This window comes from Parus major, chromosome 7 (assembly GCF_001522545.3).
Source record: "Parus major isolate Abel chromosome 7, Parus_major1.1, whole genome shotgun sequence".
Classification (NCBI taxonomy): Eukaryota; Metazoa; Chordata; class Aves; order Passeriformes; family Paridae; genus Parus; species Parus major.
In genome coordinates this window covers 19,584,474-19,601,961 of record NC_031776.1, presented here as the reverse complement: position 1 = coordinate 19,601,961, position 17,488 = coordinate 19,584,474, and the positions used below count along the sequence as shown (strand labels likewise).

Sequence of the window (17,488 nt, the reverse complement as noted above, 5' to 3'; positions counted from 1 at the left end):
ATGTAACTTAGTACATTGCTTTCATTTCACAACTCTGCTCTGGTCTTTCTGTATGAAAACTCTTCAGTACACTAAAAATGTCTTTTTTTGATTCCTTCCTCAAAAATAAGCTTTTCCATGGTCTACCAGAGAGTTCTAATTGACAGCTCTCCTGTAGAGATCTATCATAGCAAACCCAAGCACCTCAAGCAATAGTTTGCATTATGGTATTTTCATATGAGCCAACATTTACAGTCTTTATATGCTACATATATAGAGACACATGTATTTCATATGTATATTTGCATATGATATATAGCTATATATAGAAACAAAGAATATGGTTACAGTTCTCTATTTCACTAACTTGAGCGGATGCTACCTTGCTATCTACAACTATTTCCATTGCAAAACCATGCTTGGAACATCTCTTTTGTCATATCCAGTCTTACTAATATATTGACATCAAGAAAAATCATTCTGTGCTCAAGTTCAGGCAAGATCAAGGAAGACACATCTTCCTTACAATGAAGTAAATAGTAAATAACTCAACAGAATTGAAGTGGTCACAATATGGAGGAGCATAAATCAATACCGTTAAATAAAAGGATGATTCTGGATATTCAGGAGATTGATAGTTCCAACCACATTTTGTGATTAAACTTTTCTAGTGTATAAAGTTATATTCTATTTTGTGCAAAACATAATTCACTCACTTTTTTATTGATATAATATGGGTCCAGGTCTTCCAAAGGTTCAGATACCATTCCTGGAGGTATGTCACCATAAATAAATGGCAGCGTCTTTCCTGCCTCCAAGTCACTGTTTGGTTTTGGACCATTTTCATCATCATCATCTGTATGTTCTTGCTTGGGCTTTTTAGCTTTTTCTTCTGCAGAACGCTTTTCAATAGCTGCGAGAGAATCTCTAGTAAAATAGCGGAAGCTTTCAGGTCCAGGTGGTACCAGCAGTGCCTGTGCCATGTTTTCATCCTGCAAATTTAATTACTTTTAGCTTCTTGCATAAGAATGACCTATAAAAGAAAATTAAATAATTTAGTCAAGTTAGATTGTACCAATAGGAAAAACCCCAACATTTGGTCAGAAACTCTTTCCAGGCTTAAATAGAAATAGAAGCAGCATATTTCAAAGCTGAATGGCAGTTAAAAGCAACTGTTCAGAATTTATTTAGATATTTTATAAATTATTTTTCAGCTTTTTTCTACTGATCCAGAAAAAGACACTATTTCTGCCCACAGATACTGCGTTGCCTGTGTCCTTGGACACTCCTAGTTAGAGCAAATTGCTGACACAAGTGTTTTAACAGTCCAGCTTTTTTTTTTTTTTTAACAGCAAGTATAAGTGTATATTCTGTAAGGCACTGTTGAAAATATTACATTCAACTACTTAATAGATTTTATCTTTCCATATTTTCTCAAGCATCTGTAATACAACTTTCCAAACATAAATACTTTCATTAAACTAAAAGATTCCGCATGACTGTGCTGCTTAAATTACAGCAACTAAATTATGGGAGGAACAAACATAATTCTTTCTTACTGACACTTAACTGTGGTGAAGGCTAATATTAGATACCAGAGCAGCTTAGGTTGTGTTTATTGAGCATCAGCTGTGAATCAAAACCACAGGCCTCTTAAGTAAAAGGAAACAGCATGTACAATCAAGGCTATGTGGGAAAAGATGCTGCTTCTGATTCTTTTCAAGACAAGTGCCATAGTATTAATTCAGACTGAAACTAGTCCAAAATCTAAGACTCTGGTTCTCTCTGAATGTCTTTAGTACCAGTGGTGGATGATGCTGCTTTTTTCCTGCTCTCTGCCTTGAGCTCTCTCCTGTACAGCAGGTCTCTTTATGAAGTCCTGCAGTGCATCAACTGAAAGCAGTGTTATTTTTCTCTCTTCCTAGTTCTGCAGCAGGATCAGTTATTTAAAGTGATGTACTGTACAGCACAGTTGAGAAGTTTGAATCGCTGGAGGGAGAGAATGGCAAAATGAAGGCATATATGGTTCAAGAGTGCTGCCACCAGGGAAGAAATTAAAGCCTTACTTGGTGTCTACTTTGCAAGAGTTTATGGCATGAAAAAATGCAAAAATTTTAATTATGAGAACCAATTTCAAGAGTGAGTTTCAATGCTTAACTAATGAGCTTTAATTATGTTTTCTGTTACATGAAGCCATGTAACCTTTGCTACATTACTTCATGAATGTGCAACATCTGTATCCTGGAGATGCCACATCTAAATTTGAGACATAATACTCTGCTCATTTGCACTCGTTCAATAGTCCTTCTCCTAAAGCTTCTTGTCTGTCTCAAGCAGTTTGTAGAAATACACACATGCAGAGACACACAAAATGCTACAGTAATGATCTTATGAAATAAGATATGTGAAGGCAGAAGGGGATATTAAAAAGTGCTTGAAAAACCTAGACTAAGAAAAAGGAGGAAAGAAATGAAACAGCACACTCCTCAGATTCCTAAATCTGAATTACCATTCCAATGGCACGGCACATGCTCCTTTACCACCTCAAGTCTGTCTCTGGAGTGGGTTCACAGCACAGCATCAGTGTGTATGATCAGCACTGAGGTCATTGAAATAATTTAGTCAGCAGATCATAGGACCAAGTGGAGAAGTAATAATACAAGACCAGAACTAGGATACCTGACCATAAATTCAGAATTAAAACACATTGTACTGTAGGCACAAAGAAGAAAATTTCTCTCAAGGAGTATCCTGGAGAACTATGAGTTAAAGTAATGTGCAGAATGACAGAGAACCTTGGAGTGGCTGGAGACACAGATGCAGTATAAAAGGAAAAATAAATTATAAAGTCAGCTAGAGTCTCCAGCAGGCAACTTTATCACAGGCTTCTATGCTGAAATTTCTGCTACTAATTTTTTCTTTGTTCAAGATGATGCCTTTGCTAATCCCTTTTTTTAATTAATGTAACTCCCAATTATAAAGATCCTAAACTCAAACTTGTCCCTTCTTTTTAGAATTAAAAGCATACTCATTTTCTGGATACAGCCCTTTGATTACTACTTTTGCTCATGCAGGATTAATGAACTAAGAAGATGTCTGAGGTTTCTCTTTGGTCTTTCTGAATAATTCATTTCTTTATTCCCCATTTTACAGGTCTGTGATTCAACTTGTCACCCTAGGTGCCTTTTCTATGGAACTAGTCTCATAAGATGCATCTAATTCAAGTCATCGGTGTGTCTGCCTTGTCTTTATAGTTCAGTGCATTTATTTAGGTTGCTTTTCATCCATTAACAGTTACAGCTATGAATGCTATAACAAAATGAATTGTCTTCACTTAAAAGATATGTATTTGTATTGCTAGAAATCCACAAAGGAGCCAATGACTTACTAGTGAAAGAATTGGCAGACTTAAGGATTCACTGTATTTCTCAGGGAAAAAAACATGCCCTAAAAAAGTTTTCTTGACAAGTTGGAAACATTACTTGAGACCTGCCTCCATTACTGTCTAGTGCAATTATATCTTGTCTTTGCTGTTGCTATTACACAAGAAGGTTTTTCCTACACTAAATATGCCCCAAGCATTTTCATTTAGCTTACAAAGCTTAACAGAATAACACAGAAATATGTATCTGATTACTGTTGCTATACATGTCTTAATTTAATAGATCAATGAAACAAAAGTTTTGTTGCTGGCTGTACTGAGCCCTGAACAAGCTCTTAGCAATCCTTGAATCATGAACAGCTCATTTGTTAGTAATAGCTTTCCTCTTCTTCCTTCACTGGTTTTAAAATCACTTGTTATCTGATCACTAAACTGCCAGGATATGAACGATATTAGGCAGAATTCAGACATTCTGTATATCTAATAGTCAGAATAATTGTCATTGAAAACAGTCGCAAAATTGTCAAGAAAGAGTCTCAAAATTACATGTGGTCCAGGCCCCTCTGTACCTTCTGCTGCTCAGCAAAGAGAGTTTCACATATTTGAAATAAAATTCTAGCCTATATATCACATATGTAATGCCCTATAATTTAATACATTGCATTAGAAAATGAAGTTCCCATTTATTAAGGACATGCTTTTGCCATTTAGTTATAATTGAGCATTGCATTTTTTAAATCCTTCTCCAGTTTTACTTCAGTCCCTACCTTTAAATAATAAGACTGAGCAATAAACAGTATCTATATGTTTTTAATTTTACACATATTTCAGCTAGTTATATTATGTCCACAGATAACTTGTTAAATTTTATTTTTAATATAATAGTCTTCTCATCATTTACAGAAGATGAGTCAGAAAGTAAGTAAAATATCTTTGCTAACAATGTCAAATTAATTTTCCTGTATCTCTGAAAAAGCCAGAAGAAATGGCCTGAAGGTATCTATTTTTATGATATCTTAAATAGGGCAAATGGTAAAAGTGAAAGTATCAGCGTAAGTACCAGGTAGTACTGCCTGCTAAAACCTTGAAAAAGCTGACTACTGAAATTTTCATTCCATTAGAACTGAAACAGTTGATTAGGGTTGAAGTAAGTATGCGGATAGCAAAGGGAATATGTGAAATGACCAGCTATCCTAATTTTCTTATGCTAATCTTTTATTTGAGAAGCTGTAACTTGGAACTAGTGTCTTCCCCTATGCCAAACCCTGCAACAACCTCTGAGATGCTAAAGCCTGGATTAAAAACTTCCCTCTAAATTGCTAGTGTTAGTAAGACCAGCTGCCTCAATGGAAGTAAAACTATTTGTCCAAATCAAAAGAGTGGTTCTTCCACAGCAGGACAGACAGAAACAACATGGTGGCACCACCTCAGCATTAGCTAGAGATTACTTTCTGCAGTTTAGAAATAAAAAGTGTAGCTCTTCTGTGCTGATATCAGAAAAATACCTCAATTCAAGCTCTTATTGTCCCTACGAGGAAAGCGATACAAGAGAACATATCCTGGGACAGTCTGAAAAAATGAGTCATCCTAGCTCCTGCTCTCAGTGTTTGGGAAGCTGCTTTGCAAAATTCAGGTATTGGTTTTCTGAAAGAGAAGGCAAGTTACATTTAAGTTACTGTGCTTCAATCAAATTCCAAATCAGGAAATGCTGCCTTCAATTTGTTCTAGAAAGAAAAGGATTTGTAATTATTAGTTTCTTGTGAACAACTAAAATGAAATATTTTTATTGACAGTTCTCATGGCTTTTATGCACAGAGAATAATTCCATGAAGAAAAGTGTGGTCTGAAATATATATTTTTTAAGTTACAGATCATTATCTTTTCAATCTTTTAAACTGACATTTACCATCGTTTGCCATTTATCCCGGCATATTTACCCTATTTTTTACTCCTTTAAAATATTCTAGTAAAAAAGCAGAATTACAAAAAGATCAAAAGAGACACAAAATGCCACTGCTGTAGTTCACAGTGGTAAATGCAATGCAATGCAGATTTCTTTGAGATATCTAAAGAGACATTCAGTTAAAATTGTCCTTTGGTCCCAAGGCAAGGAATGCATGAAAGTTGGTTTCATAAAAACAGGTATTTCAAGGAAAGGAGTGATTTCCTCAAAGGTGAAAACAGCCTCCAAAACTTAGCACCTGGTCAGAACCTGCCTGTTTAAACTGTAATCTAGTAATTTAAACTTTGACAATTTGTTATTATTGGTCCCCCCTGATTAATACATAGAATTTATTTTCCTTTTTTCCACTAAATTTAACATTTACTATTGATACATTGTGTCCTTTTTTAAGACTATAATTTATCTGTAGCAATGACTGTATTTCTGTTTTGTATTTTGCCTGTATTTGTACAGTCAGCCTCAGTAGCCTATAGGCATTAGTGTTACATAACAATTCAAAATAAAAATAATGAAATCCCCACCAGGTGTTTATTAATAAAATTAATAAATCCCAGAAGATGAAAATACTTATATTTATATACAACTTATATACAACTAATAAGGGCATGTCACAGAAATAATATTCCTTAATATAAACTTGCTTTAAAATGATTTAGAATGCAGTGATTTAAAATAAGTGGCTGAATGTGAACTGGTAACTCACATAGGCTGAAACCTGGCCAAAGAACAGTAAATGTAGTAAAAGCTTCAGGTGCTTCAGGGGTATTGCATGAAATTTTATTTCATGTTCTCACTGATGACTTGAAATTAGGTGTGAAAGTACATTAACTAAACCTTAAAAACCCCAACCTCAGCAAAAGAGCACACTATCAGACTTTGGAAATCTGTGTAGAATACATTACATGAGGTTCAGTCTGATGGGTGAAAGACTAGGCAGATGGGAAAACACTCAAAACCGATTAGATTACAGACTGGAAGCAATTTCAGACCTGTCTGAAAGATCCAGAAGCTGTTTCTTGGGAAAATATTGTTGGACCCTACTCCCTCTCACCAGACATTGCTAAGGATAGCCTTTCCCTCACTTATTTGTCTGTTTGTGCCCATTGCCATTCCAGTCACCCCTTTCCTTCCTTCGACCTCTCTCCAACATTTACTTTCAAATTAATTTGTTCTTATTTTTTATTTTAGTTCTTAGTAATCAAAAATTCAATTATGTAAAGGGATAAACCTGAATTCCTCAGATACCTACCTGCAAGTTGTAGAACTCCCAAAATAAATTATCTGACCCAACCATGACAATCTTATAGATAAAATTGACCAAAACCTCTAGGAATTCTTTAAAAGTTAGCCTGCCTTGTATTTTCATTAACACCATGAGTTGCCTCTGAGAATGGGGGAAAAGAGATCAAGTGTCAACACTTGAAGTATTGGAGAAACCTAAAGAAGGACAAATGAAGACCATATGCAATTTAAGAGGAAGAGGAAGGGTCTCTTTCTCAGTCCATCAACCTCATTGGAATACTGTACTCTAATCAACATCTTGTAAATACAAGAGTTCCTTACATTCTAAAGAAAAGCAGCTCCAATATAAGTAACACAGATTTCTACAGCTGGACCTCATAAAAGTGTTTTTATCATTTTTTCACTGGTATTTTAGTGAAGATATGTAGCAGAATATCAACTATCCATCTTTTGCAGTGAAACATTATTTCTGGCTGAGAAGAAAAGACAGTCTTACCTTTATTTTTCTAAGAAATGCCAAATCTCAGAATTTAACCTCTGCATCTTTTGCTAATGTGAAAAGAAAAAGACTGCATTTCTAGCAGAAAATGAATTGGTAAGGAAGGTTTCTCCTCGAGACCTGAAGCTTCTTCAAGACTGCAGTTCCTTCAAGCCTCTCTCATTCTTTGTTCCTGTGTCCAAAGCTTATCAAAAATTAATTTCAGTAGACAAGGGTAAGTCTACATATCCACACAGACATATTTTTCCAACCTAGGAGCAGTGAGAAATAAGAAAAACAATTGAAAATTAGTTATTTCACAAAATCTAGTACAGAACAAAAATACATTTAAGAATATTCTTTAAGTGTGCTTTTCAAAGACTCCGCCTCATTTTTTACCTGCTTGCTTTCACTAAAAGGGAAAAATGGGTCTTGTTGGAATGACTGCATCACTAGTACAGCCTTTGGTAGACAAGGGGTAAGACATGGTAGACAGTAATTCCCAGACTATCAGAAGTGTTCTCACCTGTCATTTGGGGAACTGAACAGTGTATCATTAATCCCAATGGATCTGCTGTCCTTAAGCAGGCATGGGAGCTAATTAACTCTATATTTGCATGAACATATGGGTACTTCTTCAAGTTATGTATCATAGAGATTTTTGGTACTAATGCTTTTCTTTGTGCAACAAAATTTTTCTTCCCTGCCAAGGAATATAAAATCATAAAAACACTTATTCTTCAGGTACTTCAGTATATATTACTTGCATCATTACAAGAGCTGGCCAAAAGTTGGCCATGTCTTCCTTAGTCTTTAATAATCTGAGTATCCATTTCTTTAAATTTAAATACTCTACTTACATCTTACACATATTAGTCTTCAGCCATTGAGATTCAGATGAGTAGTCTTTGAGACATTTATTCTCATTTGGATATCTCATCTAAATATATTTCTGGCTTTTTCATTTTTTATTTCTTTTTTTTTACTGTTTTATGTTGTTATTTTGCTTTTACTCCTAGAGAAGAAAAGAAGACATCCCTCTCTTTTAGGTCTCTGCTCTTGCCAAAGCAGCTCTTAATAATACTTTTCTCCAAATACAGTGAGAATGAACAGCCACTGTAGAAACTCTGTAGATAAAATAAAGAAAATCTGAGTAGACACAGATCAGGTCAGAGAAAACACAAAAGGTGGGAAAACAAAAAGTGAAAGCTTTCTCTTAGACCACTGCTTCTCTTACTCTTAAAGAAAGAGAATCTCCAAATACTTCAAGTACAGAGAATGTGTTTCAAAAACTAACCTAGAATTTGCTTAGTACTATTTCCTATCAATCTAGAATTGCATTTTCCCAAATATACAATAAGTGGAAACATAATTAGACTTCCATTGTTTAATAATGTAACATAAACTCATCCCAGTGATGGCTAAGAACAAATTCTTTCAGTTCCTCGGTCATTTTGAGCGAAGCCTGATTCAGTACATTTTGCTGTGGTGACTCACTACTGGAGAGGCTCCACTGAAGACATTTGAAAGCTGTGTCTCCAGTACTGACCTCAGGGAATCATGACTCTGCCACCATTGATACTTATCCACCAATGCATATTTTACACTGAATGCAGCTTTCCCTGGGGGTACAGATGGGACTTCCCCATCCCTTTGACTATTGGGTGCATCTGGATTCTGCCTCTCAAACAGCACTGTGGCTGAGATTTAATCTCGTGGTCAGATACAGCAAAATGTTTCAGTACTTTTGCTCACAAGTTTCAAAATAATATGAAAGGGATTCTAGAAGTTCCTAATAAAAGAACAATCACTAATACTAAACATTCATATGACAATTTTTTTCCAAAAAGGAAGTGTAACTTCTCTCCAGTTGTAAAATATCTGCTAGTGTGCAAAATGTTGAGGAATTCATCTTTAATATGAGAATTACTAATAACACTAGAAGAGCAGATAATTTCAACAAATCTGTATTTTGAATTAAAATAAAGGGCAGAGAGCCCTTTTTCATATATAACCCAAACCTTGTCTCTACCTCTATGCATCATGGAAGTATAAGTGGTAATTACAGCAAAACTTGAAGGAAGCAGGTTGGCTGAATTGTGTCCTTTGTCCTGAATTTATAGTAGACCTAGGCTATGTCAGTGTAATTTCATTACAGGATTTCAACCAATATCTAATCTCATATAGTTTTTAACATATTTTTTCTGTATAATTTGCAATACACTAAAAAAAAAAGAAGAAAAAGAGGAGGAAACCAACCGGACAAATAAACAAAGAAAACATACCCAAAACCCAACCAAGCAAAAAAAAAAAATCCAAGCAAATTAAAAAAAAAACAAACCCCAAAACTCTAGGGTTTTTTTTCTTGATTTAATATCCTTGGTTCTCACTCCAATACCAGAAATTTTCATGGATGGGTCCAGATTACACAGTTTTACTGTAGCTGAAAGTGATGATAGAATATTATTTTGGCTGATAATTTGTTGACCGAAGTATTTTTATTTAGGGCAGCTTATCTTAATTCATTTTCCAAGAATTAAGCATAGGTAAAATCTCAGGCCTAGTCAGAGGTGATTCCTGATGGATAGATTATATAGATTCTTTCATTTAAGGCTCTTTCCTGAAGTCTTCTGCATATATGACATAAGCATTTAATCTAAAATTGTTTAGAAAAGGTTTAAATTCTGAGACATGATATTGCTTCAAAGAAATGTTATAAACTATATCCTCATGCTCTTCAGTTCCCTTACAATATAATGATAAACTGGAAAATAAAGGAATGGGGTTATTCAAAATGAGATTTTCTTAGAAGACCATTATAGGACAATATGCCACCTAAGTGAAATCCCATGTTAGAGGCAAATACAATGAACAGAATTGTGGGCAGCTGTATGGATATCTGGTGTTGAGCGATTATAAAAGTGTTAATCCAGTTCTAGATTAACAAGAAACAGAGTTATCCACAAAATTAATTGTCCAAATTAAAAAAGTTCCTAGTACTTTGCATATTCAAAATTTAAATGTGCTGACAGTTGAAACACTGGCACATATAACAGTTTCCACAGAAAAAGTGTTAAAGAAGTTACAATAAAACATCAGTAAGCAATATCTAAATACATCACTATATTGATTTTGTTGTATAAAAGAAAAAGAAAGCTCTGTTTGTAAAGTAGTACTCCTTTTTAAATTTTTATAGGGAAACTTACAAAAATGCACTTGTAACAGAAAACACTGTTTATGAATTTAAGAAAAACGAACTAAACTTAGGAAATTAATTGACTCATTAAGAACTATGCAGCTGAAACACTTCTAGACTCACTACGCCACAGAAACAAGTCGATACAAAATATGAAAGAATAAACTTCATGTAACACAAGATTCATTGACTGTATTTGGAATTGGACAGTTGTCTAGGAAACCACAGGAGAAAAATTGGAACTCCTGCTTGAGAGGCTTACACAGAGTCCTCAGCTGAATATGATCGTTACTACACAAGAAAGAAAATGCACATAAAGTCAACATGAAAATAGAGTGATTTATATCCAAGGTTTAACACAGCATATGAAAAATGTGCATGGGTTTCTCCAAGGCATTTATTCAGGCGTCATGGAACTGTCTAATAAAATATAATCAATCCTTAATTCTGGAATGTTTTCCAAGTGGTCTGTGGAAGTATGACTTAGATCTCAGTCTTTATCTGCATGTAATAAATCTAAAGGTGCAAACCCTTTAAGTTACAACTTCTACCACCTCTCTAAAAGTTATCCCTTATAAAGTTGAAATTTCAGTATATTAACAAAATATTGTACTAATTTGAGGCCTATAGTTTTAAGTGATATATGCTATGGAATGATAGCTAGTGCTGTAGCAGCTGCTAGAATTCTAGTATTCTACCTATTATAATAATAACTAAAGCAAATTGATATGTAGAAAATACATGGCAAGTAATATAAACTTGTGTTAGCAAAATCCTTTCAGGAAGATTCCTTTAATGCTCAGTTACAGCTTCACTCAGTAGGTAGGAAAATCCTTCATAATACAGGTTGAATTTTATCCATATTGATTTTGGTCAGAACTTCTGTCTCAGGTCAGATTTCTTCATGCGAGCATTTTGGCTTTAAATATTAGTGACAGGCTTTTCTTTAGACATTTCATTTAAATGACAGTAAACATTAGGATTGCCCTCCTTCAGTTCAATCTGACCTTGGACTCTTGGGCCCTTTTGAAATTGCCTACTTATTTCTGTCATCAAGTTTACACGACTCAGGCATAAAAATAACATTACTGATTGCCTTTCTACCTGTAAAGCCTTGTACTTTTGCTTTCATCTGTCATAAGTTTTGAAGATTATTGGGCTATTAAGTAAAAATAAACTTAAAGAAAATTTAAAAACATTCAAAGCTGTTTGTGATGAGGGGAATTTATTTTGCTCCTTGATAAGGTACAAGAGTCTAAGTTAGGTGTATACCTTCACTCATCATTTAAAAGTGTGACAAAGACAAATTCACATTCAGGTTTCCAAGACTATCACATGTATATTTCAAATATTAATAAAAAGGGATATAAATATTCTTGTATCAGAGTCTTGCTACAGTTGCACAGTTGTCCTCTGAGACTGGCTTTTGAGAAGGCAAAGAGGCACATTCATTTAACACCTGAAAACTTTGTGTTTAGATGTATTTAAAACTGAACCAAGAAATTTAGGTTCCTATGAGTTTATTTTTAACCAACACAAATTTGGAATTCCTCAGTGTGTCCAAACATTAAAAGATAGGCAATAATGCCTAAGAAAGGACAGAGTTTTCAGGATTTGCAAACCTAGGCAGGCAAGAAATTGGGACCTGTGGGCCTGAATTCAGGCTACATGGATTCAAAAAATTTCTGCTTCTATTCCAGGACTACCAGGCAGTGAAAGGACACAATTTATGAGAAATGGTGACAGACTTTTCTTCAATTAATACAGTAGCCAAGCCACATAGTGCTTTGTTGTTCTACATAAAAGGAACTATTTTTCCCGTGAACATTTCATTTCCTTGTTGCCTTCATCTGCATTTCTATAGTGATTTTGAACACAAACTTATAACTTCCTAGAATCCTATATAATCATACATAATAATATTTTATGGTTAAGCAGATAAAGGAAGTTTCTTGCTTCACATTGTTCTTAAAATAAATTATGCTGAAAGACCATGAACACTGATCCCCTCTCACACCAAAAAGGAGGGTCTTAAAATTAAATAAGCAACATCTAATTTAAGTATAAATAATCTATAATTGGGAATTGCCTGCAGGGTATACTTATCCCAAGATCTTCGTGTTGTGTGGTTATAATGGGTATGTATGGTAAAGGGGATCACAGAACCAGTAGTGCTGATGCTCATCCCAGCCATTTTCCTTACTGGAATCTGTGATATCCTCTCAGACTCACTGGTGTGCCTCATTACTTTCACTCAGGAAATCTTGGAAAGAAATATGAGGATGTCCCTGCTGCATCTCAGGGACAGGGAGTCAGCTGTATGTGCTCGTCAGCTGATCTATATGGAGTAACTTCAGCACCTGTGAAACAGCAGCTTCCCTGAGCAGGTACAGCATGTATGCAATTGATATATCTGGCATGTGCCAGACCCATGGATATGGACTATACACTCAATATATGCATAGTCAAAATATGACCATTCGGAAAGGGTGTATGACATCCAGAAGGCTGACCCAGAGAAGTAACAGGAAAAACAATTCCAGGTTGAACAAGGGACCTGTGCACATGCTAGCTCTGTGATTACCTAAGTAAAACTACTCAGTCATAAGATCAATAGCAATAAAAATTATTAACTAGAAAAATAATTAATCTGATTAACACTTTCCTTAAGCTTTTATATGTGAAAAATCCTCGTCTCTTTATTTAAATGTTAACTTTTTTAGTTGCATTTTTCACTGTAAAACATATTCTGTGGTCTGTCTTAATTGATAGAGTAAATGAACAGCAATTTTTCATAAGAAGGATGTTACCAAGACCGGGGACCACATTAAAATTTAGCAACAATTTGAAATCAGCATTTTGGGGTGGATTATCTGGTACTTTTTATTTGAGATTTGGATCTTAGGGTTTTGGGTTTTTTTGCTGTTGTTGGTTTATTGTGTTTGTTTGTTTGTTTGTACTGTGAAGAAATAATCTGGGGTTGTGTAATGAAAAAATGAGGAACTGGATACTTTTGTGATGTAGAATTTAACTTGCTTACTCCTGTTTAGGATTACAGTGGTAGTACACACACATTATGGTTACTCAAGAGCATATGCTGTACCTACTCTATATTTATATTTTCAAGTATCACAGTCCCTGCCTGAGCTGCTCTTATCCCTATTCCCTCTGCTTTACCTCATCATAAGGCAAGGAAAGTCAAGCAATAACACTATCACAGTAATATACTGGAGATTCCAGCTGCTCATAAAGAAAATTTTGATGAAAGCAGATGAACAGGTTGTATAATGCCAGCTCCAGTATCAAGGTCCTATTGGTCAGTATCAGACTCAGACATGCCATTGCAAGGTGCTTCACAGCTTTTAGTCAGGAATAGTGAATGTAAGGAGATGTAATGAATAATATCAGGTTTCCAGTTAAGAGGATGCCTTTTTCCTACAGGTGATTTTTATGGTGGTTGGCAGTTGATTTGATGGACTGATTGATACTACATCTCAGAGCACATACATGTGTTCTGTGAGCAGCCTGAACTAGTGGGCATCAGTTTTACTGTGATGCTTTAAACCATTTATTTATTCAGGTAAGGATGAAAAAAACCAATATTTCTTGCAAATGGCAACAGTACATCTTACTGATTAACAGCTGTAAGGTAAAAAAACAAAACAGAAGAGTTATACTGAGTGAAAAATAAGCTAACTAGAATTTCGTAAATTAAATTTCTAACTTTTAAATAGAATTTTGTGATAAAGAACAGAGTAAATGCCACTTTCTGAAACTTATTTACAATAATCATTGTCAGAATTCAGAAAACACACAAATAAAGTACCATATATCACAGACTTGCATTTATTCTCCTTAGATTTAACTGAAGCAGAGTTCAAGCAATTCTTTTCCTTTGTCATCTTATGGCAAGAAGAGCATATAGATAAAAGGGGCCAAGATCAGTACTTCAGAGAACAAGGTCACAACCTGATTGCCTGGTACATAGATCTCTTTTAGTATCTGCTATTCAATGATTCATCAAAAGTTGTGGGGCTGCAGTAATGTCATTAGTATATAGCATACACACAACAAATTATATTGGGCTGAAATGGGAGCAGCAGAAGGAAATGGATATCATCAGCCAGAAAGTTCCATCTTACATCCCACTATCCTTTTTTTCTTAAAAAATCCTTGCTCTTTTGATGGCAAATAAATTTCTCTCCATGTCTAATCTTCATAATGAAAAAGTTAACTCATCTAATGCCATCTGTGAAGAAAAAGAGGTGAAAGCATAAAAGGCATCACCAGCATATTGATTAAACACACCCTACTTTTTATGCTTTCTTCTTTCCCTTGATAATTCCCACTCCAGGTAAGCTGATAATAAGGGGAAATGACCAAATTACCACTCTGACACTCTCAGAGGGCACAGGGAAGTTGTTTCATGTTCTTCATTGAAAATGTAAAATTGTCTTCCTTTGCTAACATCTAGTATTTACCTATACAGAATTTTGCAATACTGAGCTTAATTGGCACAGCTCAGAAAATCAGTATAGGGATCTAACGTCTGCTCATTGAGGGAAAAATTGTAAACTGACGACACAAGCATAATTTCTGTAAATATCACGGCCTAATAAACAACATATCTGTTTAACAGGTGCTATGAAGCTTCAAATTACTGCAGCAGCTCACATTCCTGTCTTTAAAAACCTTCCATCCCAAAATGGAGATGTGAAAGAGAGCAAACATTAAATATTAAACTGCTAGAGTTTAAAAGTCCTTTTTGAAACTGTTTTCTTACAAGTCAGTTATGAAAACGCAAACATGATATCTTTCTAAAACAAGCATCTTTATTACTGATTCATTATCTTGGAGTTAAACAAGGATACCCCAGGCACCATAAAGAATACAAATTAAAAACTTCTTTCTTTCACATCACTGCCTTGAGTACAGGCCTTGCTTGCTACTCTGAATAACACCTGAGAGCCAATCCTGCTTTTTTTTTTATATATGGATTTAGGTGGTGATGTGTAAACTGTGGGCTGCTTATTCTGCTGTATGGGCTTTTTTTGGTTTTTTTTTCCCCTAGTGCTTTCTTTTGGTATAATTTCCAAATCAATACTCACATAACATACGTATCTCTAATGTCTGTGTGTATCTGTAGAACCACTAGTGAAAAAAAGAATTCACGTATTAAAGTGGTCTTCAGTAGATATTTTCCTTTTACCTTTAATAACTGACAGCTTTAATTATTATGATACCAATGAATGTATCAATAGATGAATGGACAATGAAATGAAGAAATATAGTAATTCTCGTGTTGATGTCTTCAAACAGTCCTATTAAGAAGCATATATTAAGCTTGACACTAATGTTACAAACAAAATGTGAACTATACATTTGGTGTGGACTCTGGTTAATTAACAGTTGGTGAGTCCATTCTCTCATACACACAACCATGCAAAAAATGGCACAGAATGAAAATATGTCCCTATGTATTTTTACAAAATTTAGCTAATAAGGGAGTTTCTTCAAATGCCACATAAACAGCAGTTAAAACAATGTAGATTTTATCCCTGAATCATCAGAATCTGAGATGCTCAGAATCTTATGAGACCTTCTCTTCCTTAGTCTGAATATCACCAGATTTTTCTTCCTAGGAAACAAGGTCACTTCCATAAAATGCTTGGAATTAATGCTGTATACCATGAGTATAAAATTACCTGATTTTGTGAGGAAGACTACTGCGTTACAACATCACATTAAGGGTAAGAAACCAGATATCGGATTTAACAGGGTTAAAAAGGAAAAAAAAAAAATCACACCATCATCACAATCAGTCAGTACAAAATGGCTTTGAATTCCCCGTTCCATCTTTGATTCTACCTTAACAGCAAACCAGAGGGAAAAATCCAATTCCAAAATGTGGAAGAGATCATGTTGCCATGACTGATGATAGGTAAAATTAAATGTTTTGCCAGCTTACCTGATTGAAAGAGAATGAAAAATCACTGCAAAGCCCAGCATCCAAAATTAATGCAATACGTGTGTCCTCCTGAAACCGTCCAGATTTCCATCCACAAAGCCTTAGTAATTGATCGTAATTTCTGTATTCTCGGTGGAAAACACAGAGACCTTTCCAGAATCCTCTCTGCTTCTGCCTCCGCTTCCTGTTCTCAGTCACTCTGTGGTACCCAACATAGATGAGAAAACAGCTTATTCTGCGGAGGGGGGCCGGGCAGGGGGATGCAGGGGCGCAGTGACGAGCCCGCAGCACCTGACGTGGCAGCTCCACCTACTGGTGGCGATCCCGAGCGCGGGCCGAGCGCAGCCCGCCGGCCTCCGCTCCCGCCCGGCTCCCGCCGCCCCGCCGCCTGCGCCGGGGGGGCACCACAGGCCCACAGAGCCACACCGAGCGCTGAGTAACCCTCCCGAGCACCTTCGCCTTAAAATAATTCCGTTTTAAAACACGTGTCCGTATACGCTGAACAGAGCATTTGGTTTTAAACGTGCTGTTGCCTTTAAAATGCACGGGAACGGAGGAATGTGTAAATAACAGAGCGCAGACACTGACTGCCTCCCTAACTGGTGTATGAGGAACTTGCTAATTATCTTGATACTTTCCTATTCATTAAATACTACCATGTATTTTTGGCACTATGTTCGTGTCTTTCGAGTGTGTAAAATGTAGTATGCTTATGTAAAAAGTAAAGCTCAAAGTCTTTCCCTTAGACAGGCTTCCTGAGCATGTGCAGATTTATATCTGCTTACCTAGGATTCCTCTGGACATCCTGGGAAGAATTATTAGAGCAGCGGCTCCAGCACCACCTGCTCCATGGGTAGCAGCATTGAGTGAATAATGTCCTTTGGGCAGCATATTGTTTTGTCCTGCCTGGCGGTTTGAGGAGTGTTGTGTTTGCGGAAAGTGAGGTGTAGAAATGCTGAGCAGCGTCAGCAAGTGTGTGCAATATAATGACTCACGGCCTTAGGGTGGAGGCCACTGCGGATCCCACCTAATTGAAAATCAAGCTACAAGCTTTGTTCAGTCATGTGGGATTTAATAAACAAACATGATTCCACAAAACAAGAATAAATGAGTACAAGAAGCAATTAATATCTTGCTTTCTTGTAGCTCCTGCAGTTCCTTTAAATGCCTCTTCCGCAGAGCTTTAAACAGCTCTATCCCCTGGTCACACAGTTCGATTTGGAAGCAAGAACCTCAGGGCAGCCAGCACGTATCCACCTTGAGGGCCCCTACCAAGTCAC

General features: G+C 35.8%; 1 protein-coding gene across 1 annotated transcript in view; it reads right to left on the bottom strand.

Annotated features, from left to right (window-relative positions):
* LOC107207240 (sodium channel protein type 2 subunit alpha-like) overlaps window positions 1–16,506 on the bottom strand; it is a 69,753-nt gene extending 53,247 nt beyond the window's left edge. The window contains exons 1-3 of the mRNA XM_015634002.1: window positions 16,209–16,506; window positions 7,063–7,316; window positions 696–1,012 (exon numbers count right to left, since the gene is read on the bottom strand). Of these exons, the coding sequence (XP_015489488.1) occupies window positions 696–962 (267 nt within the window). The 5' untranslated portion in view covers window positions 963–1,012; window positions 7,063–7,316; window positions 16,209–16,506. The remainder of the gene's footprint in view (window positions 1–695; window positions 1,013–7,062; window positions 7,317–16,208) is intronic.
* Between the last annotated feature and the right edge of the window lie 982 nt (window positions 16,507–17,488).